Raw genomic sequence first — 26,697 nt, 5'->3', positions numbered from 1 at the left:
TATGGCTTTTTCTAAGTGGTTGTGATTTGTGATCAAATGAGGCTTAAAAATTGCCTATGTCGTGTACATTTCTATGAATTTTCCACCTATTAAGGCTTTGAACTGTAATCACATCGACTCTCCGAAGTTAAGATGGTTAGACCTTGTTGGTATGTGGATTGGAGAACTTAAACACTGCATGTGATATAGTAGGTGATATGCCTCTCTCTGAGCTGATAATGCCCCACTGTCTCATTGAAGGTCCTGTCTTTCAGATGATACAAAGCAGAGGTCCTATCCCAACCATATGGCTGGGTTAAAGTGCAGTTCTGGTATGGAAGGTGAATTGTATACATAAAATGTGTGAGGTACAAATATGGTAACATTGACTTTCAGATCAAATTTTCAAATAGGATTTTTTTTTCCTAGCAGTTATCCTTGAAACGCACCCCAGGAACTGAAACGTCAAGCTGTGTTCCTTCTTCCTTATGTATAATCTCCAGTAAGAATATTTAGATCAAAAGTCACCCATAGATGCATTTCCACAACTCATTAGGCTAATGGAGCCTTTCCCTTCACACCAAACTAAATGGAAAGTATAGCTGTACCTAGCCCCTCCCAAAAGGGAAGGGAGGGACAACTCTGGGTAATTTTTATTGCTAGCCTCACCATGTCTTTGTGCTTTGGGGAATGCAAGGACACCTGCTCAGCAGAATCATGGATGCACCACCTGTGTTCTCTGTCCCCTATCTCACTGGGCCAGGGCACAGCCTACCCCTACATATAGGAAAACTCAGCCTTCTTTGTGATGTTGGTTTACCTAAATTAGTTTGGCATCCACCCTTCCTGTATATTGAATCTGGTCATGCTTTTGTGTTCCTTTTCTAACTACCCACTTACAGATATCTTCAGTTTACACTATGTTGTCTCTTTCAATACTGAATGCCTCTTCCATGTATAGCCATTGCATGCTTTGATTTCAACCGGCTCATCAGCTTCCCTAACACTTGACTCTCCAGGGGGCCAGCACCCCTTGAAGTCCTCAACTCTGACATGGGGGTAAGGGTAGGAGGCAGTGTGGAGGAGCAAGTGCACCTGAGGTAGTGGGGCAATTACTTTCCTTTGTTTATGCAGCTAGGAGTAGGTGAAGGGCAACTCTGCCTGCCACACACACACACACACCCCACCCCTCCACTGTAGTAGGTCTGTTTGGCTCTCCTTCTGTGGGATGTGGGAAAATGGGGACAGCTAGCAAGAGGGTAGGGAGCGATGGGGAACTGGTACTGAAGCTCTGGAAAGCAGCAGTTGACACCTCAGATCAATCTACCTTTGTGCATCTAGCCATAGATCCTCAAAGGTATTTAGGTGCCTGGCTCCCACATAGAAATCAATGGGAATTAGACCCAATTGTCAAAGATATTTAGGTACCTAAGTGCAGTGGAGCAGGGAATTGAACCCTGATCTCCCACATCCCTATCTGAGTATCCTGACACCTAGATTATCCTTCCTCAGGCCTCTGTCTGTAAAATATGAGGATCACTTTAGATAAGCTGTTGCCAGCGGGGGAGTGAGGTGGGAGGAAGTTTTGTTTCATGGTCTCTGTGTGTATATAATGTCTTCTGCAGTTTCCACGATATGCTATGCATCCGATGAAGTGAGCTGTAGCTCACGAAAGCTCATGCTCAAATAAACTGGTTAGTCTCTAAGGTGCCACAAGTACTCCTTTTCTTTTTACGAATACAGACTAACACGGCTGTTACTCTGAAACATAAACAATACAGTGTATCTGGGAGTAGTGGTCACTGGTGGGAGTTAAGCCACAGCCGGTTTCTCACCAAAATAGTATTTGATTTCCATCTTAATCAGCCAATATAATTAACTTAACCTCTTTCCAAAGATGCATGCTCTCTGATCAAAAGCTCCATCCTGTGGATGTTCACCAAGCTCTGGCTTTTTACCTGGTAGAATAAAGCACTTTGGGGTTTCTTCCCAATTGTTCATCTCCTATACAGAATGAATGATAGGGCAGTCTGTCACAGTGCACCAGCTTTCCAAATGGTTCTCCAGTTGTATGGTCATGTGCTATGAGGTTAAGGGTGTTATGCCCCCCAGAGATACTGTGTGTGCCCATTCACCCAGAATACAGCCAGCACCCACAGCATGTGTGGGAAGTGCCCCTATGATGGACATCTGCAGAACAATGATGTGGGCTTCAGTTGTCACATTTGCTAGCCTTTACACAATTGTTACCGCATGAAGGAATGATGCAAAAGTGGGCAAACAGTCCTGCATACCTTCTAATGCTACACCTAACCCCACCAACAGTGATAGGGCCCTCAGTGGCCAGGGAGTCTAGTGGCTAGATTGGTGGTTAGGGGAGCTGTAACAAGACTTGACCTCTCCTTCTCCCTGAGGTCCTGGCCCAGGGTCCTATGTTGCTCAACCCCTAAACAGGGGAGATGGATCTTTCTCCCACCTGTAAGGGGGTGTTCAGGGCTTGATTTCCTGGCCTGCATGTCCTTTTAGTTTGGGGCATGGCCCCCCACTCATCCAGTTGCCCCACAGTTGGGGCTTAGCTGTAAGTTCCCCTTGGCCAGCAAAGATTTACTTGCCTCCAGTGGCTCCATTGGCAAGCCAGTTGCTGGTCTATACCTTCAGGCAGCCATACCGAGAGCTCCTACCTCGTTGCTAGTCAGCCCTTGACTGAGCCAGGCTCCCATTCTTTTCTCCCCCCTTCCAGGCCTGGCATTGGCTGCAGGTATAACAGGATGGGATGAGCTGAACCCACAGGTGGTCTTTAACCCCTGCTGTGCCCAGCTGCAGTCTCCCTGCTCTTTCACAAACAGCTTGGGCATCATCTAAGGTTAACGGACCTATGCAAAGACAAAGAAATGGTTATTCATTGCTCATAACTGTTTTTCAAGCCATTTTGCATATGTCCATTACACACCCCACTCCCCTACCCCAACACAGTGGAATGGGTCATCTAAGATTCCAGTACAAAGGAACTGAAGGAGGGTAGGGCGGTGGCTCTGCTCATTTTATGCTCAGCTTGGCGTACGAGGGTCACCAGGGCACAGGTGTCGCTACGCATCTGGATATTGCTAGGGAAAAACTCAGGCATTGGTGCACCAGGCACTCACACACCTAGTGCCATGGACATACGCAACATATTTCAAAGAACAACAATTACAAAAAGCGAGTAATTGTTTCTTATTTATACAACGTGGACCAGCTCCCGCAGAAGCGATTGTGACGTACCTAGTAGTCTGGTGGACAGAGTCAGGGCACTATCATAGGAGGTGAAGACCTGGGTACAAGTCCCTGCTCCAAGAGCAGTGATTTGAAAACAGGTCTCCCTCAGCCCTGGTGAGTGCCCTACCTGCTGGTCCCTGCGCTGTAATGGGATTGGGTTGTAAAGGGTGCGTCTGTCACCGATCATTTTCTCAGGAACACGTGCCTAGCTTGGCTTCAACACCACAGAGGGTTCACAGCTGAGCAGCCTGAGCTGAGATGCATGCTTCCCTCTAGCCCATCAGTGATGATTCCTGGTCACATGCCACCTGAGGCACATTGCACATATGCTAAGAAGTACCTTTGGGGATCTTGCCCTAACCCCAGCCCCTTTCCTCTGCCTTTCAATACTGGCTAGCTTAGATAGCGTACCACCTCCCATGCTGGCTTCTGTAGATCCCTGCCAGGCAGGTAACGCTCCCCATGCATTGTTTGGGGAGCATGGCCCCCCCTTACTTCAGGATTCTACTACCCACCAGCTCACCTAGGGGGCCTTTGTGGAGCTAGCCATCTCCTTCATCACCACCTGTGCAGAGTGCAGGTTATGAGCGCAGTCTCAGGTATACTAAGAACTTTCAGACCCCTGCTATATATGGTTTGAACTCAAACAGGTGCTGAAGGAAAAGAATCATAGTTTCTAAACATGACATCTGTACACAGTTGCCATTTTACCTACCAGGAAAGCAGAAGGGAGGCAATGGTAATAGACACTGATAAGGCATCATAGACCAAACTCTTCTGTGCAGCCCACCCACAACCTTCCAAAAACAATTTCTGTTTTTTTAAAAATAGCCATCTGTGACAGTTAGGGCCCAGACATCCCAAAAGGAGAAGGGGGCTGAACCTCAAAGAATAAACAGTTGAAACAACTGATTGTTCATGTTATTGTACTAAAATAGTACAAGTAAGTTTTTATATGCAAGCTTGTAATGGTCTGAACTTTAGCGTCATTAAGAGCGATATATACAGACTGTGGTTATGAATTTGTGTATCTATAACATTGTGCTCATAATTTGTGCTGCATTCACCTCCCTCTCAGCGGGGTACTGGTTCGTCAGGCAGGGAGGGGATGCTTCCCCACTCAGCTGATACTAGCTCTAAATACTTACCATCCTACAACTCAGAAAAAGGCAATGGATGGGCTGTTACAGTGAATGGGAAGACACGGAGCCATCCCAGCTAGAAATGCCTCACGCTGCATAACCATGAGTCACAATAGCCTGAGAGGGAAAAAAAGGGAGAGGGGGAAGGGCCTTTGACCTAATGAATATCCAGAAACTGTCTGTCAAATGCTGGGTCTTCGTTGTAGCAAGGGACATGTTGGGAAAATGGTCAGAGACAATCGGTAACGTATTAAAAAAGGGAGTTTAATCTAATTTGCGACTGTAAACCCTGAGGTTGCATCTTTGTTTATTTTTTGGGTAATTTCTCTGTTTGCTTCCCTTGCTATTTCATCTTTGAATCTGATTTTTCTCTCAAGTAATTTTATTTTTTACCCAAGCAGGTCTCTGTGCTGTAATTGGTGTGAAATGGAGGTGCCAAACTGAGCTGACAACTGGGAGGAGGTGGTTTCACACCTTTTGTGGTGACAAGTCAGAGCAGCTGGTGGTTAAAAACTGAAGGAGGACAGATATAGGGAGACTCTGCAATGGAAGGGCTACTGGAAGCCAGGATGAGATTGTGTTGTGGGCAGGCTATGGCTCTGAGGGGTTTAAACCACAGCTGAACAGCATAAAGGCACCTTACATTAGAGGGCAGGTTGTGACAGAACCCCTTACTGGTCGAGGTGGTCCCTAAAATACCACAAGCTCCTGAAAGAATATGTATATACCCAACTTTGAAAAAGCACTGGGTGGAAGTCTTTGATGTTTGAAAATTGCATGGTCACAGACAGAAAAATATTTTTAAGTTTGGGAGTTTTAACTTCTCTATTGAGATACAGTGCAGAGGGATTTGTTCAGAGTGCACATTTTTAATCCTAATTAAAGGCTACTGGCTGGTGCATCTTAAATTAGCTCGTAAAAACTTAGTTAAGAAAGCTTGTGTAGTGAATATTCTTCTCCTATTACTACTACTTCCCTTCCTTTTTTATGGAGGGCATTAAAACCCTAGGAAGTAAATTGTCAACTACCTTATGAAAACTTGGCACAGGTTTGTTTAAAAAGGCAGGAGCCACAAAAGTTAAAGGTCCCAATGCACCATTAACTAACAAATCTTTTTCACATGTGTAGTATTTTCTATCCTTCCGCAAAGTTAATATAAATCAAGTTACTAATAATCTTTCATACTGCACTTCCTATGAGTTGTATTATGCTTAGTGATTTACTAATACATCTTTTCACTTAAAAATAATACAGATACCACACTAAACTATTACCCAAAGAAAGCATATTGTAATGAATTGAGATACCTGTTCATACATAAATGAGGTATTTTCACCCTCTGAGCCAGTCACTATTTAGTTATCCTTTTATGCACATAAAAATTGCTCACCTGAGCAGACAGAAGATGGCAACTTATCTGGCAGGGTGACTCTTAAGATGTGGCAGCCAGTTTCTTTTCTCAAAAGAAGGGAAAGTTAGCTAGAGAAGCTAAGTTCTTTAATGGGAAATTCTGCAGAAGCCAGCCACGACTATACTCAGCACATGGCAATAAGTTCAAATACAGACTAGCACCTTCCTAAGCAGATGGTCTCACACTTTGAGACAGCAACAGCACAAATCTAATTTAGGCTGAAATTGGTAGCTTACTAACCTGCATTGTTTTGTTTTAAAGAAAACCTCTTGTGGTTTCTCCGAACCAAGCCCCCTACTTCCAAAAAAGCCTTACCCTATATACCGTTACACATGTACGAGTTGGGATCTTCCCTAGATCAATCACTTCTGGTTTTTAAAAAAATTGTTGGTTATTTGTCTTGGACTGAAACAGTCAGTCACTTTAAAGTCTAAGGGCATGGCTAAACTTCAAAGTGCTGTCGTGGGAGCGCTCCCGCAGCAGCGCTTTGAAGTGCGGTCACGTGTGAGCGCTGGGAAGAGAGCTCTCCCAGCACTCCTGGTAATCCACCTCCACGAGGGGATTAGCTCCGAGCACTGGGAGCGCGGCGCCCAGCACTCAGAGCCTGTTTACACTAGTGCTTTAAAGCACTCTGACTTGCTGCCTTCAGGGGGGTGATTTTTCACACCCCTGAGCCAGCAAGTTAGAGCAAAATGTAAGTGTGGCCAAGCCCTTAGGCTTTGATCTTGCTCCTACTGCTATTAAACACTCATGATCAAGCCTTTGGAGCACCAGATTTATAGGAAAGGATGTGGACTCAAATCAGATTTTCTAGATGAGGTAGAATGTACTTTTCTTACAAACTCTCTTGCAGTGGTGTCCTCTCCTTCCCCCTGCCTCCTTTTGAAGAACTAGAAGATCTAGGTCTTTATTTCTGTTTTGCTTAGACATGACTATTTTGAATCCAAATTATTAATTTTTCATGTCAAGTTATCACGCTGAATGTTAATGAAACATTACAAACTCTCAAAGTCTAGTTTTTAAAAATAACCATTCATATGCACACACCTTAAAAAAAAGTTAAAAAGTTGGTTTATTTGAAAACTGTGAAATCAAAGGCCAAATAGATAAAATGTTTAACATTGTCCCTGGCCAGTGTACAATAAAGAAAACTGGTAAAACTAGATTGTTTCCTCCACCACCATGGCAAGAATCAACTCTTAATATCACTTCTTAGTTCTCTCCCAATAAGAAACATTATTTGTAATATATAAACAGTACCTTAAACCACTCATCTTAAGCTGTCTTGTAGATCTATATTGTCAAATCCGTAGTGTAACTCCATTGATATGGTGTTACACCAGAGATGAATCTTGCCTATCGTATATAGAGCCTACTCACATTCTTTTTCCAAGTATTTTTTTAAATCCCCTAAGCTCTCCAGACTGATTCACAAACTAAACTCAGCCAAATCACAAGTCAGATTAGATATTACAGGATCCTTTTAGGATACAGCATCAATTTTTTCCTATTGTTTTTAGGTCCTGTTGATCTATCCTCCCCGCACACTCCCAAAAATATAATAATCCCTTACAGGATTTTTGTTCAGTGTTCGTATTACATGACTAGTTTCAATTTTATTGTGGATTTTCTTTTTGTATTTTACAATTTAAACAAAAATTAATAGAATGGTAAGTATATGAGAACACTTCACCATTTTTTCAAAAATAGGAAAATACCACACTTTTAATCCAAAACACAGGTATTTTAAAGTTTGTAGAAGCTCAAATAGGAAGGCAGCAAGCTTTTCCTTTGATAGTTATGGTTACAATAAGTCATGCCCTGTTATACAACTGCTTGAAATGTTCAATGTAAAGTTACATGTACATGCAATTTAAAAAACACAAAACTCTCTGATATGGGATGAAAATTGGTTGACTAGGAAAAGACTGACTTTATTACCTAATTTAATCACAATGAGCACATTATTCTTCTTTCCTTTGTTTAAAAGTTCAGTGGTAGGACAGACCACTTGTAATATTTGCTTCGAATGGCCTCTGTTACTGGCCTTGTTTGGCATAAAGTAATTTTAGTGATTTTTGGAAAGTGCCAAACTGACAATTGGATTAAAACCAAAGCCCCCCATTTATACAGATAGAAGGTATAGCAATGAACTGGTAATGCAAGTGACCACAAAATCACATCCCTAATTCACTTTAAAGGTAGTTTAATCAAACCCACTCAACCCTTTGACTCTCAATTACCAATGATGGCAGTTCTGGAGGTACTTTTTGTGGTGTAGACACTTGTTCACTAGAAACTAGTTTGAGACCAATTTATTTCATAGAAACCATTAACTATTTGTCAGACGGCAAGAATGTGTACTCATCACATATGGAAGTCCCATTTGAATCAATGACATATAGGCGAAAGGTGCCATATTACCATTCCATCCACTCCTAGCTTTAGCTGTTTCTGACTATTATAAAAAGGAAAGTGGTTTAAGCTAAATTTCTCATTGGTTATTAAAAGGGGCGTGTGTTCACTCAATATCCTAACCAACACGCATTAGAGTCAGCATAGACACATTCCCATTGACTTCAGTGATGCCTGGACTGAGATTTCTACAGCTAAGGAAGGATATGTGAATAAAAGTTACATTATGTCAAGATGCATCAAAGTAATTTGGTAATTCTCTAAAACTACTCCACCGTTTGCAATTAAGTGGTCAACAGGCTTTGAAATTGTACAAATTTAGCAACTGGAAAGCGTCCCATATCTACAAAGTGACAGTAAACAATCCCTTTGAATTAAAGAGAGTTAATTTTTAATGGGATAAAATCACAGCCAGTGTAAATCACCTAATTCCAGTAGTTTAAGAGGAACCTGCCTCCCTCCCAAAAATATATAGATGTTTAGCTACTGTGCATCACTGGAACTGGCACATGTACTCTTCTTTTGAGGAAAAAATTGCTGCATACATTTTATTATTGCTAAAATAAACCTAGCTTTTTTGGGTAGGTTACGAGGAGGAAGTTAAATACCACAATCATTTTCTTTAGAGGATAAAAGACAAAAATAAAATTAGGAGTTTAAAGAAATTTAAACCAATACTTTAATTCGTTCTGTTCTCATTTAGTTTGTCTTGATATTTTAACCAACATTATAGCGCCCCCCCCCCCCCTTTTTTTTTTTTCAGGGAGAGGTTGACATTGCTGACAAAAAATAAATTGTAAATCAGGAAAGACAATACATGTGGTATAAAAGCCTAATGGAGTGGGGCAGGGAGGGAAAAACCTACTCCACAAAAGAAAAATAAAGCTAAAACAAATTCCGGAGCTGAAAATTTGAAGGATCTACCTTCCTCAGATCTACGATCACTGTTGCTTTTTTCCAATAACAAAGTCAAATTTGAATGAGACTTTGTGTTCTACTGTAACCCTGCAAAGGTCAGTTTCGAAGTTAAAAAAAATTAAACCACTGTAATAAATTGCTAAACTGAGAAGTATGCAATTATGATTCTTTTTAAAACTATAAAGCATTTTTTACAGATCCTGCGGTTTATATTTTAAACTCAAACTGTGCTTTACATTTTTAAGTTCAGACATACTGAAACCCAGAAGCACAGAGGGTTGGCGATTTTTTATCGCCTTTAGGCACACATGTCGTTTTTTCCCAAAAAATGATGCGACATCCATTTTCCATACGCATAGCATTGAGGACAGTAATTCCATCTCCTTTTTTGTAGGATACGGCCTCTTGTGAAAGTAATCTGCCAAAAACTGCTTTCGAGCTTCATATGAACTGTGTTCATACTGTTTAGGATCTAATGCTAGAATATGGAGGTCCTCACTTGAAGGAGGTCCTTTCATCTCAGTCCTGCTTTCAACCTTTTGTCGCTTGACAGACACTACCCCTACATTCACATCTTTATCTGGAGCTAGAGCTGTGCCAGTATTTAAGGACTGAGGCTGCTGTTCTTTATTCCTTTGGTCCTCTGCAACAGAGCATAGATCAGATTGTTTTCTTTTAGCAGACTGAGAGACAGAATCATGCTTTTCACCATTCACAAATGATAGCTCTTTCTTCTCATTGCGCTCAAGTGGCACTTTCATACTTGAGTTGCTGTCTTTGGGAGCACTTCTGCAGCGGAGCAAATGCACAGCAATAGCTGTCAGAGTCATATTTCCAGTGTACACCCCACAGCAATGGATGCACTTGAAAGCAGGAGACTTTAAAATTGTGTGTACAGTTGGCATGATATGATGCCTCTCTTTCAAATGCATTTCATAGGCTTCTTTGCTAATGAAAGTACCAAAACAAAAGGGGCATGTAAATACTTTTTTGCTGCACATACTGTCCACTTCAGCTGTCTGATGCTTCACTTTGATGTAGACAGGTACGAGGGTCCTCGAGTTTACCCCTGCAAGTACTGCCAAGTATACTTCCTTTTCACCAAGTTCTTCTTTTGGTAACATTGTACTGAAATCAAAATGTGGAAATATAAGGTCACCGTCAGCATCATTATCTAGCTGAAATCCTCTGTTGCTGTAGTCTTCATGTAACTTCTTCCTTCCATTATGCACAGTCTTATTGTGTTCCACAAGGCTTTTTAGATCATGGAAAGTATATGTACAGAACAAACAAGCTAAGCCATGCATCAGAAGATGTTTTATAAGTTCTTCCTCACACAGGAAACATTTACAAGAGAAACACCGGACAGTCTTCTCTTTCATCCACCTCAGAAAGGGTGCACATACTGCAAGCTTGTCAGGTTCAAGGGTTTCCTCTGTTTTTACTGCATTGTGCTTATGAGCCACTTCCATGTGGACCTGATAGACATTTGATGGGAAGAGCTCGTTGCATACAGGGCACGTCTTCCATTGCTTAGCCTGTTTGAGGGCTTGGCTTGTTTCAGGAGCAGATGGAGAAGCCTGTGCAGACATATTGTGGGAAGAAGTCACAACAACAGGAGGAGACGGTGCACTAGCTGGAGAGCGAGATATCTGAGTTACTGTGCCAGACTGCATTAGCTGAATGGGCATTTGCGGTGGTGTAACAGTTGCTACCCCGCCACCAGGTGGTACAGGCAAAGTAACTGAAACTGGTGCAAGGGTATATGTAGGTATCCCATTAACCTGCTTACCAGTTGGAATTAACTGTCTAAGTATAGGTCCTGCAGTCAGGAAAGTGGTATTTTGAGAAACTCCAGGTCTGATGGGCTGATTTACAGGGAGAACCCCTGAGGTAACAGGTTGATTAAGTTGGAGAATCCCAGGTCTGACAGGCTGTCTTACAGGAAGAACCTCTGATGCAACAGGCTGATTAAGCTGGAGAACTCCTGAGGTAACAGTCTGGGGCATAGGAAGAACCCCAGGACCAATGGGTCGATTCATATTCCCAACCGGTCGATTTATAGGGAGAACCCCAGGTGCAAGAGGTCTAGTTACTGGAAGAACTCCAGGCCCAACATGACTATTTACAGGACCAACAGGATGAGCTACTGGTAGAGCCCCAGGTGCAACCAGACTATTTATGGTCCCAATAGGCTGATTAACAGGAAGAAGACCAGGCCTGACAGGTTGACTAAGTGGAAGAACCCCAGGAGCAACAGGTCTATTTATGGTCCCAACAGGCTGAGTAAGGGGGAGAACCCCAGGCCTGACAGGCTGATTAAGAGGGACCCTATGGGAAACAAAAACAGGTTGTGGAACTGGTGGCTGAAGATTAACATTCTGACCTACTGGGAGCGGACTGGATACAAGAGTAACATGTGGTGGAGTAACAACTGGAGCAGGAGATGTATGTGTAAGGCTACCAGAGACATTTGAAACAGTCAGAGGTCTAACTGTGTTTTGAACTGCTTTTCCCTGTACCATGGTTTGGTTCTGATTATTCTGAGGAAATGCAAGTTGAATGCAAGTTGGAGTAGTAACTGAGCTTGATGGAGCAGTGGTGGGCATTAAAGATGGAGCTGCTATAGTTGTGGGAGGCTTCGGAGCAATATGCATTTGCTTCACAAGTCCTGGTTTCTTAATATGTTCTGAAATCACAGATCTAAGTTTATTCTCCAGATCTCTGTGCATATCAGATGTTAAGACATGATACATTAAAGAATCTTGGCTGTTAGCAGAAGCATTACATTTTTTACAGTAGTGCTCAATAAAATTCTCTTCATTTTCATCTGGTCTCTGGCCAAAATATGTGCTTATTAAATTTTGAAAATGGTTCATCAGCACATGTTTCTTCATATTGTAGTACAGTGTGTCTGTAAAGTGACATTTTAGACATGTGAAGTTTATAATGTCACTCCTGAATTGTTTCATGCCACCCAAAATGCTCACTGTATAGTTCTGTATTTTCCTATTAGAAGAGTGAAACATCCGGATGTGTTTTCCCACTATTTTTGAATCAGAAGCAAATGCACATTTTGGGCAAGGAACCACCAGCTCTTGGTCCATTTCATCTTCATGGTAACGGTGCAAATGATTCTTGAATGAAGTAAGAAATTTTGAGGAGAACTTGCATAGGCTACAGCAATACGGCTTTGTTCTGTATCTCTGCAAATAAATAAAAAAAGTTCACACAGCACCTTGTCAAAAAACACACCAGGATTCTATAAACTGCCAGTTTATGTCATGGTCCAAAGAAAATGCCACCAACAGATGTGTACCCCCAAGAAACAGGTTCAGACAACTTTACAAAGACATACGTAAAGATGACATGCTTGAGAAAACAAATTATTTGGATTTGTGCCCTTTTTTGCTTCTTTATAATGTATAAAGAAGGCCTGAATGGATCGTTTTCCCTCACTCTGATTTTTAAAAAAATTAGAAACTCCAGTTCCTTAAAGACTCTGGGCCATCAAAGAGACTGGAACAATTAAGACAACACAATACACAAGAAATGAAACCTGGGAAATCAAGAGGGAAGGGACTTTTCATTCAGACTGTTTAAAGCTTTACTTGTATGAACTTTACTTGTATGAACTAAACGCACCCCACACACTCTAAGAAAAAAAACTTAAAGATTCCAACACCTTGTCCTTCAACAAATGGGTGAGAAAAAGCTCAAACCACTTTTCAAAACCCCTAATCCAACCAAGTCTTTCAGCAAAACTAGGAAATACCAGACATTTAATATTCCTAAGGGTAAAAACAAGCCAAGAAAATGTTAAGGGGTGGGGGGGTGGGGAGAGAAGAAAAAAAAAATTGCTAAACCTTTCAGACCTCCTTTAAACATAAGAAAAGAGCAATAAAAATATACAAACCCATTTGTTTTCCTTTGCAGTTCACTTTTAGAATACCACTTGTATTACACAGCCCCTCTCCTCAAACCAATATTTAATTCACAAAGCATTTTTACTCTAAATATTTTAAAATAATTTTTTGTAAAATAAACATTTAAACTATCATTCTTCTCTAATTTCACCCTGACTAAAATAAAATTCAAAATTCATTCCCTCTCCAACAAGAATCATTGCATTTGTTTTCTCCATCAATGGCACTCCAGCTGAAAACTGTTAGTTTTCACTCTGAATTCTCACTGATCAGTTAAGTTACTCTTCATTCCCACATGGAGTAAATACTGTTATAGGTCTCTGAAAGACTATAAGAGCCACTTCAGTCACATACACCTCTACCCCAATATAACGCGATCCAATATAACACAAATTTGGATATAACGCAGTAAAGCAAAAATGGTTTTCTGTCTCGTCTACCACATTGGTTCTCAAACTGAACCAGGTCGCGACCTGGTTATGTGGGGGGTTGCAAGCCCCAACCCCAGCGTGTGCCTGCAAGTTGTGAGCCCCGACCACGATGCATGGCTGCGAACCCTGACCCCGGCGAGCCCCAACCCCGGCAGGCACATGTAGCTGTGAGCCCTGACCCCAGCGCATGGCTGCGAGCCCCAACCCTGGCCTTCATGTGAAGGACGACATCAGATGCACCCTTTCTAAAGCACCAAGAATAAAACTTCTTGTGTCAAATACTGTATTAATAATGGAAATACTCTATGCCAAAGGAAGTACGATATAACGCGGTTTCACCTATAACGCGGTAAGATTTTTTGGCTCCCAAGGACCGCGTTATATTGGGGTAGAGGTGTATTTTCATTTTTCTAGGTTTTGATACTGGGTCTCATGTGAGTTGTCCTGTAGTTCCTAAGGAATGAGCCTTCGTTGCTCCAAGAACTACAGAGCTTCCAGGCAGAGTCAATATCATTAAGTTTGCATTCATAAAGCATCCTAAGGTAACTTCTCAGCTCGGAGAACCTTTACAACAAGACTAATAGGATGGACAGGCAGTCTTGGCCTCCCAAGAGGAGGTGCTGCTGATCCCCATGTAAAAAAAATGGGGAATTTTCTGTAGTATTTTTCTGAATGATATGCCTGGCAGTAACCGACATAAACTGAGATTGTAGCCAGTGGGTGCAGAAAGGTTAAAATACTCCTAGGGCAAATCAGGAGACATGAGGTGTTCTGGTCACGTAACTGTCTCTCGGGTGGTATGAATAGGTCGTTAAAGGACTGGCTGAAAGTGACCCATATCAATGGAGGAGCTAGAAAGGCAAAGGGAACCCCCATGTCTGCGAAACTCACACCTAGCAAACAGCCAAAAGGAAGGAGATTCCCCCCACCACCACCACCTCTCTGCAGACAAGCAGAGCTGAGACCCCAAGCTGAAGAACAAAGGGAAAAGATGTCAGGTGGCTGTGTTTAACAGCTGGCCTTTAGAGAAACACAGGAGCTCTGACCTGGGACTGACAGACAATGAGACAGAAACAAAGGAAACCAAGAGAGTTCCGGGAGCAGCATGGCTCAAGGCAGTAGAGACTATGTTTTTAAATCTTTGTTTCTGTATGCTAACCTGAGGACTTTCAGATTCTTTATCCCAGATGGCTAATAAATTGTTACCTTGTTTTGAAAAGGCTTCCTGGTGTGATTGCAAATACTTGCTGAGGTGCACTGATCTCTGAAGAGGACAAAAGAATTTGAATAGGAGTCTGTCTCAGCTCAACTTGCTGGAGAGAGCTCACTCTCAGTGAGAAGCAGTGCTGGAGCTGAGGCTCAGTCTGGGAGGCACTAAGGCTGCATTACTTACTTTAAAAGAAGAATGTAATCCCTTGAGAGTCTGGCACATTTAAGGGATACCTTCAAGGGACTGTTTAAAAGCCGGGGCACAGCACAAATCCTCACCACAACATGGTTGGGTATTAGATTCATCAGTTTGCAGCCTGTAAAGATGAACTCAAGCAGCGAGTAGGAGTTAGAATGAATTAATCTGTATGGCTGCTCCTCCCCTGTTTGACAGCTGATCTCCAGAGAGCAGGGAATTGTTGCCTTACACAAAGCAGATTCTCACATTAATAGCCATGCCAAGTATTGCCTGATCTCAAAAATTCTGTTTTTTAGGGTATATCACTGTAAAGTGAATGATGTATCAATGCCAGATGGCATCAAGTAACTTGACTCCCCATCCACTTCAGAAAGTGGAAAAAAACCTCTGCTAATCTTCTTAGGGCAGTAGAGAGAGGCCAAGAAGTCTTTGATGACAGTGACTGATTGGTTAAGACGTTTTCAATATCATAAACTTTTAAGCCTTTCAAGCCCAAAGATGGCCTCCATCAGGCTCCTTAACCATCTGGCAGAGTATGGGACCAGGATTAAAGGCTGAAGACCTGACAAAGTTCTCACAGTTGTGGAGTGGTGTTAGAAATCTGCCTCCACCTTAAGTAGTAAACTACCCTCCCCACCCCACTGTAGAACGCTCTGACAAATACTGCTTCCACATTACTTTGACAACCAGACTAATCTGTACCTGGCCAAGCTCTTATTTAGGCATACTATGTCTACATTCCTCTCCCTTGTAACTGAACATCTTCCACCCCTTCCCTCCCAGATATGCATCTGGCATCAATAATCAATGCCTCTCTCTCCCATAGGTTTAACTACAATGATAAGATGAGCCTGAGATTGATTTAGAAAGTCACCCAAAAGCTCTTGCAAGCATATAATGTTATTTCCCTCTTGAGAGGTACTGGGCAGTAATATACTGACACCTTGCTCTACTCTCTGCATTGGTGCCAGTTCACTTTCAGGTGAAATTCAAGGTGCTGGATGCAACTCCAACCTTTATCTGATCATCCTGACACAATGCAGTTCAGTGACTCTTTTCAACACGCACCAATAAATCTAGATTTTAAGTGTACACCAAAAGTAAACATTAAAATGTACCAGGGTTTAGGGAATCCCCTGGCTACCTCTCTACCACTGGCTCCCCAATTTCATTTATTAGATGCCTACCTTCTCCAAAAGATGGCCTGGGAAGTAGGTACCCTACTCTTTGCTGTAACAGCATTTCCCAACAGTTACTGTTTTCCATTTTTTCTTGCTTCACTTTTTTCTGTTTTCCATTTTTGTATGTATTGTTTTCCTTATTCAGTCTTGTTCTGGTGAGGAGAAGAAACTGGCAAAAATCAAACCACAACAGAAGAGGCCTCATGTTGTTTGGGCTGGAAACGTCCACTGGCAAAAGGGTTTCATGAAGCACTGCCCCTTTCCTCTTCCACATTGATCCTCTCCTTCCTAAACTTGTTCAAACACCTCTTAGGTAAGGCGATACCATTCTACAATACTGAGTAGAATGATTCAGAGGCTGTCTCATTTGCTAGCCTCCTCCATTCCCCACACCAACCTGCGTGTGAGATGGGGAAGGGAGGGTGGTAGTAAAACTGCCACTGTTAGCACCAACAATCTCCAAGGGAGGTAAGGGAAAAACTGGTGGAGAAAGTATTCCAGCCTGGAAGTGGCTAATGCATGGATCATTCAGGACCTCTGACAAGAAAGGGGACAGTCCAATAAGCCAACGAGGTAGAAAGGGAGAATCATTTCTCTCCACTTTTGCTACCTCGACATCCAAGCTCAAGAAGTCCAATAGGACACCATGACTTTGACTCAATGATATAAGAACAAGTGTTTTTGATGGAAGAAGAGGTCACTGGTTTGGCTAATTCTGCAGAACACTTCCCCCTTCTCTCCAGCATCAATTTGGTCTTCCCAAGGTTCAGTCTGACCCAGCTCCTTTTCATCCAGAAGCCAATTTCTCAAAGGCTTGGTGACATTGAGCATGTATGCTGAAAAGCAGATGTAAAGTGGGGTGGCCGTGTACTGCTGACAGCAGAGTTCATAGTATCTCAGTTTCCTACAAGAGGTATCATGTTGATACTGATAGCCCTTCTCTGCATCTGTTCCAGTCCTGAATTAATCTTTCTTAAGCATGGGAGACTACTAGGATGATCAGAAGAGTGGAGAAGATACCTCATGAGAGAAGACTTAAGGAGCTTGACTTGTTTAGCCTAACAAAATGAATGCTGAGGGAAGATATGATTGCTCTCTATAAATACATCAAAGGGATAACCACCAGGTTAAGGGGCAATGTTGGCATAAAAGCAAATGGACATCAACAAATTTTGGCTTGAAATTAGAATAAATGTTTCTAACCATCAGAAGAATGCAGTTCTGGAACAGCTTTCCAAGGAGAAAGTGGGGTCAAAAAACAACTTGTTTCAAGATTGAGCTTGATAAAGTTTTGGAGGAGAAGGCATAATGAAGTTGCCTATAAGGGCATATGGCCCATTTGTTACTGTTATTAGCAAATATCTCCTACGGTGAGAAATGGGACACTAGATGGAGCTACTACAAAAATCCTTTCCCAGATATCCGACTGGTGGGTCTCACCCAAATGCTCAGGGTCTGATCACCATATTTGGGGTCAGTAAGAAATTCTTCACCAGGTCAGAATGGCAGAGACTGTGGGGGCCTTTTGCCTTCCTCTCAGAGTGAGGCTCAGGTCACTTGTTGATTTGAACTAGAGTAAGTGATGGATTCTCTGTAACTTGAAGTCTTTAAATCATGATTTGAGGACTTCAGTAATTGAGCCGGAAGTTATGGACCTATTATAGAAGTGGGTGGGTGAGGTTCTGTGGCTTGTGATGTGCAGGAGGTTAGACTAGATGATCATGATGGTCCCTTCTTGCCTTAGAGACTATAAAAGTGTCAAGAGCATGGATACCTGTAGAACCTCACCCACAAGGTCTCTTGGGAAAGGGCAGCTGTCAATCACTACCCCAAGCTCCCTTTGAAAGGAATCACTGAAGCCACTGTAGTGCTGCACTATCAGCTCCAAATAGATCATATAAATGGGTCAGCCGCACTTCATGACAGACTGGAAAAGGCTACAGAGGCCTGAGTTTTGACTTTTCATTATAGTGATTATTAGTGGCCCTAGAGCAGTCTTCAGGAAAAGTCCAAAATTGAAAGGATCAAAGAAGTCAACAGAGGCTAGGTCTCATTGGCATGATTGATGATTGGGACAACTATAGCATTCTTCAAAGATTGAAGTTTCCCACCCCACACTTAGAGCACACTGACCATAGGAAAAGTAATGGAAGTGGTACTGAAAGCAACTGAATGTACATGCTAGTGAAATAAATACGGCCGTGTCTTTAGGAACTGCTTCATCACTAGATTCATTTTCCCCCTTCCATTTCTGTGATGGCAGGCCTAGTTGCTTTTCACTAGCCTTCACAAACTGAGAAGAGAATAAATTAATTTCTCAGGTGGTGGGCCCTATCACTCTTTAGAAATTCTTGCAACTCCTCCTGTGATGGAACTAAACTTGCCTGAACTTTTCTGTTGAAACCTCTCCACAGCAGTCAATGCTCCAGTCAGTATTTAGATTATGCAGGCCAGGCTGCTTAATTGTATCATTATTCTCAATAGTTCCCTTAACCACAATTTGAAAGCTGTGACAAAGAAAGTTCTTTTTTGCGTCCTTTATAGCAATGGCATATTCCTGCAAGATGCTCCCCACTACAAACTGTACAACGGTAAGACTGGGGAGAAAAATTCTTTATGCCTCCTCTAAGCACTTTTTTTGTTCTGGAGACTTAAGTTAAAATTTTCAGAAGTGCATACCAGTGATTCAGAAGCCTAAATCCCAATAACTTGCAACTAACTGGACTTCAGCTCCCTTTCTTCTACCCCACCATAAATAGTTGCTATTTGTCAGAATAGAAAAGTAAAGTTTGTTACTTGATAAATTCCCTCTGTAGGGTGGACCTCTCCCCTAGTTCAGGCCAGCACATCTTCCTGCAAATATGAAAAGCTGTTCAGACTTGTCCATAGGCTCCATTGTTTGGCCTTGCTCCTTCCACCCACAAAGATGAGTATTTCCAAACTTGTACGGAACCAACAAATTCTTATGAGTAGATTAGAATTTAAAACTCCTAACAATAATACTCAACTCCATTTGTGTTAACTATATACAGGGAGCCTGAAGAGGCCATTAGAGACACATTCAGGAGAACTCCAATCTGCCCTGCTGGACAAGAATAGGTCCCAGAAAGGAAATTTTAGTAACGATTTTTCATTCTGGACTCTGACCTTTCCCCTAATCTGAGATACATGGGAAACACAAGCCATCAGGAAAAAGTTAGTAAGGAGGGCAAGTAGAACAGAAGGTGGTTTCGCCTTCCCTAAAATTAACATTAATCTGAACCAGACAAATTCAAAATTATAAATAAGACAAAATTTTAAAAAACAAGTAAAGATGATTAATCATTGGAAAAAATCTCTTGAGGTCTTCAAATCAAGACTAGATGCCTTTCTGTAAGATTTGCTTTAGTCAAACCAATTATTCAGCTCAATACAGGAGTGAAATTATATTGTCTGTTATAGAGGAATTCAAACTAGATGATCTAATGGTCCCTTCCAGCCTTAAAAAGAAAAAAAAAAATCTATTAATCTGTTTCAGGACTACTGCTTGGAGCAACTTTCTGCCAAGCACCAGCCTGGAAATGAGTGAAGATTGAACCTGTAGGGCTTTAAAAACTTGGACCAGGTGGCAGCTTTGCACATATATTCTGTGTCAGTCAACATTCTTTTTGCCAGAGCAGGCTGGCAAGTGAGCTCAGGTATTAAAAAAAAATTTGCTCATCTGTGGGCCATAGCATCTGCTCCCAATGATCTCTGATGAAGAAGGGGCCTTGTTTTTGCATTTTGTCTGTATGTGAGTAAATCCACCTGGGATAGTCTAGCAGCTGAAAAATTTCTTGGTTCAGAGCCCACTCCAAATTTTCTATCCACAGATGAGTTAGCCAATCTGCTTTTGTATTCCAGGATCCTTTTACAGTAGAACCTCACAGTTACAAACACCAGAATTATGAACTGACAAGTCAACCACACCCCTCATTTGCAACTGGAAGTACAGTCAAGAAGCAGCAGTGGATCTCCTTCCCCTCAAAAAAGCAAATACAGCACAATACTGTGTTAAACTACTAAAAAGATAAAGGGAAAATTTAAAAAAACAGATCTGACAAGGAAAGAAACCTGTTTCTGTGCTTGGTTCATTTAAATTAAGATAGTTAAAAGCAGCATTTTTCTTCTGCATAGCAAAGTTTCAAAGTTGTATTAAGCGAATGTTCAGCTGTAAACTTTTGAAAGAACAACCACTGTTTTGTTCAGTTACAAAATATTTCTGAGTTATGAACAACCTCCATTCCCGAGGCGTTCGTAACTCTAAGGTTCTAATGTATTTGGTTTACCCTGATGGAGGCTATGTAATATCACACACACAGTAGGATCTGCAAGGCTTGTATGTGTTTTGATTTGAACCACAAGTCCCCCTCTTCATCTTATGTGGTTGTGTTGTCTGATGGGACAACATGCTCTTGCCTCAGGTGATCCTGAAATTCTCAGAAGGCAAGCTGGTGCACTTATTTCTAGATTGGTGCTTTGAAGCCAACCTCAACCACACAATCCAACTGGGCTCCTAAACCTGATAGGCTAGTGTTTTCAATCAGACCTTAAAGTACGGACTGAGGGAAGGAACTTACTGTGTAGGCTTCCTACTTCCACAGAGGGAGTAAGTTAGTTGGGGGGGACATATTTTCCTTTTCATGTGCATTTCTTGCTGGGAATAATTTCAAACCTGAAGGAGAAATCTCATCTGTATATTCATTCACGGGATGATCTCTATGCACAATTGGAGACATTAGGCCCAGCAATTGCAAGGAAAGATGAATGGAATACATATGGTAATAATACAAGTACTGTGGAGACCAGTGTCTGCTGCGTGTCACAAAGACTACAGCTCCCCTTGTGTTCCCATCTCCCAGGCCAGTGGTTTTTCAACCTTTTTTCATTTGCGGACCCCTAAAAAATGTCAAATGGCAGTGCAGACCCCCTTTGTAAATCTTAGACGTAGTCTGTGGGCTCCCAGGGTCCATGGGCCACAGGTTGAAAAATCACTGTCCTAAAAGGACAATGCTCAAAGAGAAGACCAGTGAACTCTTCTTTGGATTTATTATAAAACTTTGTGCCTGAAGCATGGAAAGTGTCCCAAACTGTTGCCTGTAAGATCCTTGGGGAGGAGGTTCTGATGAGTATGTTACCTAGAAACAAGAATCAATGAGTTCTTAGAGCCCCTTAGCCTGCTTATTATCACTAGCAATTCCTTCACTGACTACTTCACGCAGAGTGGAGGGCCAAGATTACTGTTTTGTATTGATAGTGGCAATTTCCTTAGACAAACTTGAGAATTATCAAGACAGGGCCTATGGGAATATGCAAACAAGTTCCCAGTTCCACCAGTGTCAGCAGGTCTCCTGAAGAGACTGCAGTGATGGTAGAAGCTAAAGTCTCAATTATGAATATAAATTCTCTTCAACCACCTATTCAGCTTCTTGATGTCTATGATGGCCTAAAATATTTTTTTAAAAGCTAAACTATGATAATTAGGGAGTAAAGGCCTGAGAGTCCCCTAAAGGACAGAGGATTCCTCTTAACTGCGGATGGTGTGAAATCTCAGGATAATTGAATGCTTTTCAATGTCTCTCACAGTTGAAGAGAGTTTAACAAAAGAGACGTGGAGGAACTTGGTGTCCATACGGCACTCCCTAGAGCTCCATCTCCAGCCTGAAGAATGGAAATCAACCCAGTTGAAGCTGACTGGATCTATTCACTTGAGTAGGAGAGTATCCTACTTCCAGCCATATTTCTGGAAAGACGTAGATACAGCATGCTATTTCGACTGGAAGGAAATTTGGTTTCCACACCTTGGTATCTGTGGGCTCAAGTTCTACCCCTGAATAAAGTTAACCCCTTCACTGACACCTTTGTTGAGGGTAAAAAAGAAAGGAGCTCCTCCCCTTGCAGGTGGTTTGTAGTTTTTGGATTTCACTGGAATGGGCAGCTGTATTTCCCCTAATGTCTTAGGAGGAATGCGGAGGGATGGCAAAATATACCTTGGCTCTGGATGGGAGATTTCTCCCTTAGATTTAGTTCGTTCATCCTTTTTCTAGTTGGATCTTGTTGATGGCTACCACTTCTTCCCTGTTGTTTCAAAATAGGTCTGCTGAGGAAGAAAAACGTTTTCTATTTTTCTGGCTCAAGGTTATGTTCCAACATAGTTATCCTTCTTTGATAAGAGCTGAAACTTGTTGAGAACAAAGACCAGGCATACGTATTTGCTTCTTGCTCTCAGTCATTACATTTTCTGGCCAATTAAAGATTGGGGGTGGGGGGAGGAGGAAGCGGGCCTTTTACAGTGGAGATTCTCATCACCATTAGAAGACCTGTCCCTTTTCCTAGTTCAGAAAATAACCTGTGGTTGGGTCCTTGGTGTATCTCCTCATCCTCAGATATATAAATGAGGTGGTAATGTAGGGGGATAATTCTCTAAGAATTCTCATTCTGCATCCTAAGATGGGGAGTCAAGCAGCAAGCCAGATTCTGTCCTAACTGACTCACTCACCCACATTTACATATGGAAGACCATCCTTGAGCTTTATTTCCTTTTGGGGAGAAAAAAAAGTGGACTGATCTAGAATAGGTTTGGGGAAAAAGGGGTACAGGAGAAAGGATTTTTGGATTAGCCCTTGAAGATACCTGTTCAGCAAGAGGATATACCATTTGCCACCCTCCCAGTATTGAAGAGGGCTGCCTCACCTTTGAGCGGGTGTCTCCAGAAGTTCTGGCTGATGTGCGAGGGACAGAAAGATGCAGAGAGACTACCAAAAGATGTGGCAGAGCTTCTCTTCTACAGCCCTAAGGTGGTCTCCTCAGAGATTCACATCACTGTCTGGCCTTTGGCTTACTCAGGTTAGCTTTCTCCTCTGTCATGATGTTGTGAGAGAGGTGATCCCATTCAGGGAACAGAGTCCAGAAAATGTGGTTCCCTAAGGGAGATTTTGCTTACTGCCGCTGCCAAAACACAAAAATTTTAAAAGCAAGATTGCTAATAAATAAGGTTGGAGCCCTGAATTACAGCTCTGTTTGCACAGCAGGATGCAAAAGAAACAGTGGGATCAAGCCCTAAAAGCATCAGATAAGTCTGAACTACCTCTGGTATTTGCACAAAGAAGCAAAACCAGTCTCCAACAAGGGGATAGAAAGGGAATGGAGAGAGGAAAAAAGTTCAGGAACCAAAAAGGATGATGATGATAACCCTTTCAGCCGTAAAGCCCTGTAATCTCTCTTGTTGATTTAAAGAGGTATCAGACAACTAGGAACCTGATTCTGGGCTGGACTCCTTAAAAATTCTAGCTAACTCACAAAGACAGTCAGATGCAGAAAAGAACTTGCTCCCATGTTAATACTAACTTCTCAGCAATTCTACTTCCCTGCATCAAATCTAACTCCAAGTTGTATGTAGGAGTTTTTGATGGTCAGCTCTCTGTTCAATATGTGAAGGAGGAACAGATTTTAAAATAAAGTTTGTATTATTAGTCCACATATTCCAATTTAAAACATAAAACAATGTGTTTCTGTTCATTTTCAATTGGCAACTCTTGCAGAAGTATCAAGCCATTATTTTTTTAAATATATTTTTACTTTAAAAAAAAAACTTGCTCAGCCTATGTTTCTTTAAAATTAGTATTTATTCAGCGGTCTACAAACTAATTTGGAGCGTCACAAAAACGGTAAGACGACAATACAACTACCTTTTCTATTAAATCACAAGCAGTACAGATCATCAGCACCATAGCCATAGATGCCTATATGTTCAGCATTCCAAAAGAGGTGGCTACAGAGTTCTCCCACAGATGCTAGTAGTGCAATAACCTTTAAGCATAATGAAAGCATACCACAAAGCAATTTCACATAGTAACATGTGAAGCATTCTTAACAGTCCATTTCTGAGGGGGAGAAGAGCAGCACTCATTATGGAGAGAAGTCATCCATACCAAAACACAGTTTCAGCATTACTTGAACAATAACGCAAGAAATCCTAGATCTTTCGAGGGGGTTCAAAGGAGGTTGTCCTTTCTTCCAGGAACCTTCCTATAGGGAGGAATTTAGTCAGTCTCTAACAGGACCTGGATTTTATTTGTCATCCCGGTTTTCCTTCCACAGTTCTCTTTGCACGGGATTCCCTTTGTCTGGCTAACTAGACACAAAGGGTGGGGGCTATTTCACAGTGTGCTTTTCACTGCAGCCCATTCCACACAGAATTCTCTCAGCTTCTCCCTTAGTTGCCCACATCTATCCATTCATGTTTTCGATTGCTTTACAACCTCCATAACCTTCTGTGTTCTTGTTACATCACACTATTCTGTTTACACAAGCAATAAAGAGCTCAACTGACCTTAAAGAACTGACCTGTCTTTAAAGGCAGAAGAGGAGGAAGTATTAAGGAGGCACATCTAGAGCTCCCTGGCATGCAGGGGGGACTGTGGCCTCTGGTATCTGTCACAGGGGACATTGGCCCTTTAAGAGGGAGATGGGCCAGTGCACCTTGACTCATCAGCTGACCTAAACGGGGCTTAAGAGGACACCTGGGAGTCAAGAGAATTAGTCAGGAAAAGGGACAGATGAGAGATGCCTGGGAGTCAGAAGACTGGCAGCTTTCCCCTACCAGAGACCATGAGATGGAAGGAAATCTCCGGGAAACAGCCCTCTCTGGAAAGAGGGAGGAATTATCTGGAAGCCAACGGAAAGGCTAGCCTGCTAACACTCCTGAGCCAAGCGTTGGGAAGCTGAAAAGGGCTGAAGGCTAGGAAGCCAGAGACGGGGCTAGTCTGCTGACCTTCCTAAACCAGAGTAGGCTGGAGAGGGTTGAAAGCTGAGAACAGGAAAGGAGATGCCTGTTGGCTCTCAGAGCCAGAGAGCTAAAGCCTGAAGGCCAGAGGGGGCTGAAGAGTCATGAGAGATGCTGAAGCAATACCTAGGAGAGGACTGAGGAAGAGACCAGGTGTGGTAGAAGACATCAGACTGTGGTATGTGCTACGTTGACTGATCAGGTGGCATGGGATTTTAAGGACTACATGCACAGGGGTGATAAATGGACTAGATTTCAGGACTCCTGTTATGGACTATTTGGCCACGTTGTTGTAATAAACATAAGCTCCAAGGAGGGGTAGTCATGAGACAAGAAAGCTTATGTAGAGATACTGGGGACTCTGAAGGAAGGTAACTAAGGTTGGTGCATCTGGCATGCTGTGGCTGATGCAGGAGGGCACTCCAGACGGAGCTGCCCTATTACTATACCCCTAAGGAGGATACAGTGTGGTCAGGACTCTGCCTCCTCCCTACCCTTTTGTGGTGGCTAATGTCATTAGCCAGTACCAGACTTTGTATCTGGGAAACACAGGGAGTGAAACATGGGTGGGTCAGGCTCCTGTATTGCCCCCACTTTGTGTATCAGTGTAGGGACACTCAGAACCTGGTCCTTACAAACTTACAGCTTCCCTTAAAGAGGCTTTTCTGCAGAAATTCTGTAGATTTTCATTATTATGGAGAAGAGGAATCCTTGAAGCCAGGAATTCACCTCCTTTCATCCTATGTAAGAGTATTACACTCTCATTAGGATTTTATCTGAATCCCATCCTCATCCCATCCTTTGCAACAACATTCAATTTAATTGCCCAGTCCACCTGATGCAAGCATACATACCTTCCTTTTGCCCACAGACTCCCAAGGAGACACATCACTCCATGAAGTGTTGCAAAAATATTTTTCTCCTGGATCATAACCTTTAAGATTCTAAAAGAGAGGGAAAAAAATATATATATATACACACACACACAAAAAAAATTTATTTACAAAACAGACTGCATGTACAAAATATTTAAAAAACACAGGGAAAAATTCAAATTATAATAAACTGATTGAAAAAAAATCTAGGTTGCCAAAACTCAATATTGTGCACTTCAACTTCAAGTTCAGAAAAATTAGGGTCCAATGTTTCAAAATGACCTTACTCACTCCTTATTAGGTTATTTTTAATCGAACTACCACCTCAAGTTATTTAATATAAACAAAATATTTAAAAAAGAGAATCTTAAGTGTTCAGAATGATTTGGGGCTACTCTTTATTCCATTTGCTTCTATCCAAGTTCAGGAATCTTTTAAGGAACAAACTCCCTTTTTCCTTTAATCCACATCACTTCAGCATTTGCCTCCACTCCCCTCCTTTTCCATGACCTCACTTCCATCTCCTCCGCTCCAGAAGTCATTTTGCAAAGGGAACTCAGTCTTTTTACTCTTCAGCAAAGCATCTTTATCACTTTATCTGCAAAGATCATGCATTCGGGAACTAGTTTCCTGAAATAAAGCACTATATGTCCTTCAAGTTGTGAGAACATGTATTACTGTGCCTGCAAGGAACATAAGTCACCAGCAGGATGAAAGAGTATTGTAGCTGAGATTAAGAACAACCTACCTCATTTAAATAGGTGTTTGGCATTGGTTCTCTTGGAATCCTCAACCCCAAAACTAGTTCACCCCATCCTCAAAATTTATATTTGTCTCTTGTTCTCTACATCCAAAGGTTCAGCTCGGTTCCTTTCCCCTCACCACCCATCTCCATCTTCTACCCAAGCCTCTGCACACCAATCCTTCTTTTGCAGCTTCTGCCATATGGCAAC

At 42.0% G+C, this 26,697-nt stretch overlaps 1 protein-coding gene across 13 annotated transcripts in view; it reads right to left on the bottom strand.

The window, feature by feature from the left end:
- Nucleotides 1-6,841: 6,841 nt before the first annotated feature.
- The window catches only part of ADNP2 (ADNP homeobox 2), a 31,451-nt gene continuing 11,595 nt past the window's right edge, over nt 6,842-26,697 (bottom strand). For 5 of the 13 annotated variants that reach the window (XM_027822802.3, XM_037893010.2, XM_007060414.4 and 2 more), the window contains 2 exons: nt 25,724-25,813; nt 6,842-12,326 (listed from right to left, as the gene is read on the bottom strand). In XM_027822802.3, the coding sequence (XP_027678603.2) occupies nt 9,312-12,326; nt 25,724-25,813 (3,105 nt within the window). In that variant the 3' untranslated portion in view covers nt 6,842-9,311. Of the gene's footprint in view, nt 12,327-14,870; nt 16,049-16,072; nt 16,219-18,862; nt 18,920-25,512; nt 25,610-25,723; nt 25,814-26,697 lie in introns of those variants that run through there. The other 8 variants (XM_037893015.2, XM_043540026.1, XM_037893020.2 and 5 more) reach the window with 5 other exon arrangements.

This window comes from Chelonia mydas, chromosome 2, assembly GCF_015237465.2.
Source record: "Chelonia mydas isolate rCheMyd1 chromosome 2, rCheMyd1.pri.v2, whole genome shotgun sequence".
Classification (NCBI taxonomy): domain Eukaryota; kingdom Metazoa; phylum Chordata; order Testudines; family Cheloniidae; genus Chelonia; species Chelonia mydas.
The sequence above is the reverse complement of the archived record's forward strand: the minus strand, read 5'-3'. Positions and strand labels throughout refer to the sequence as shown.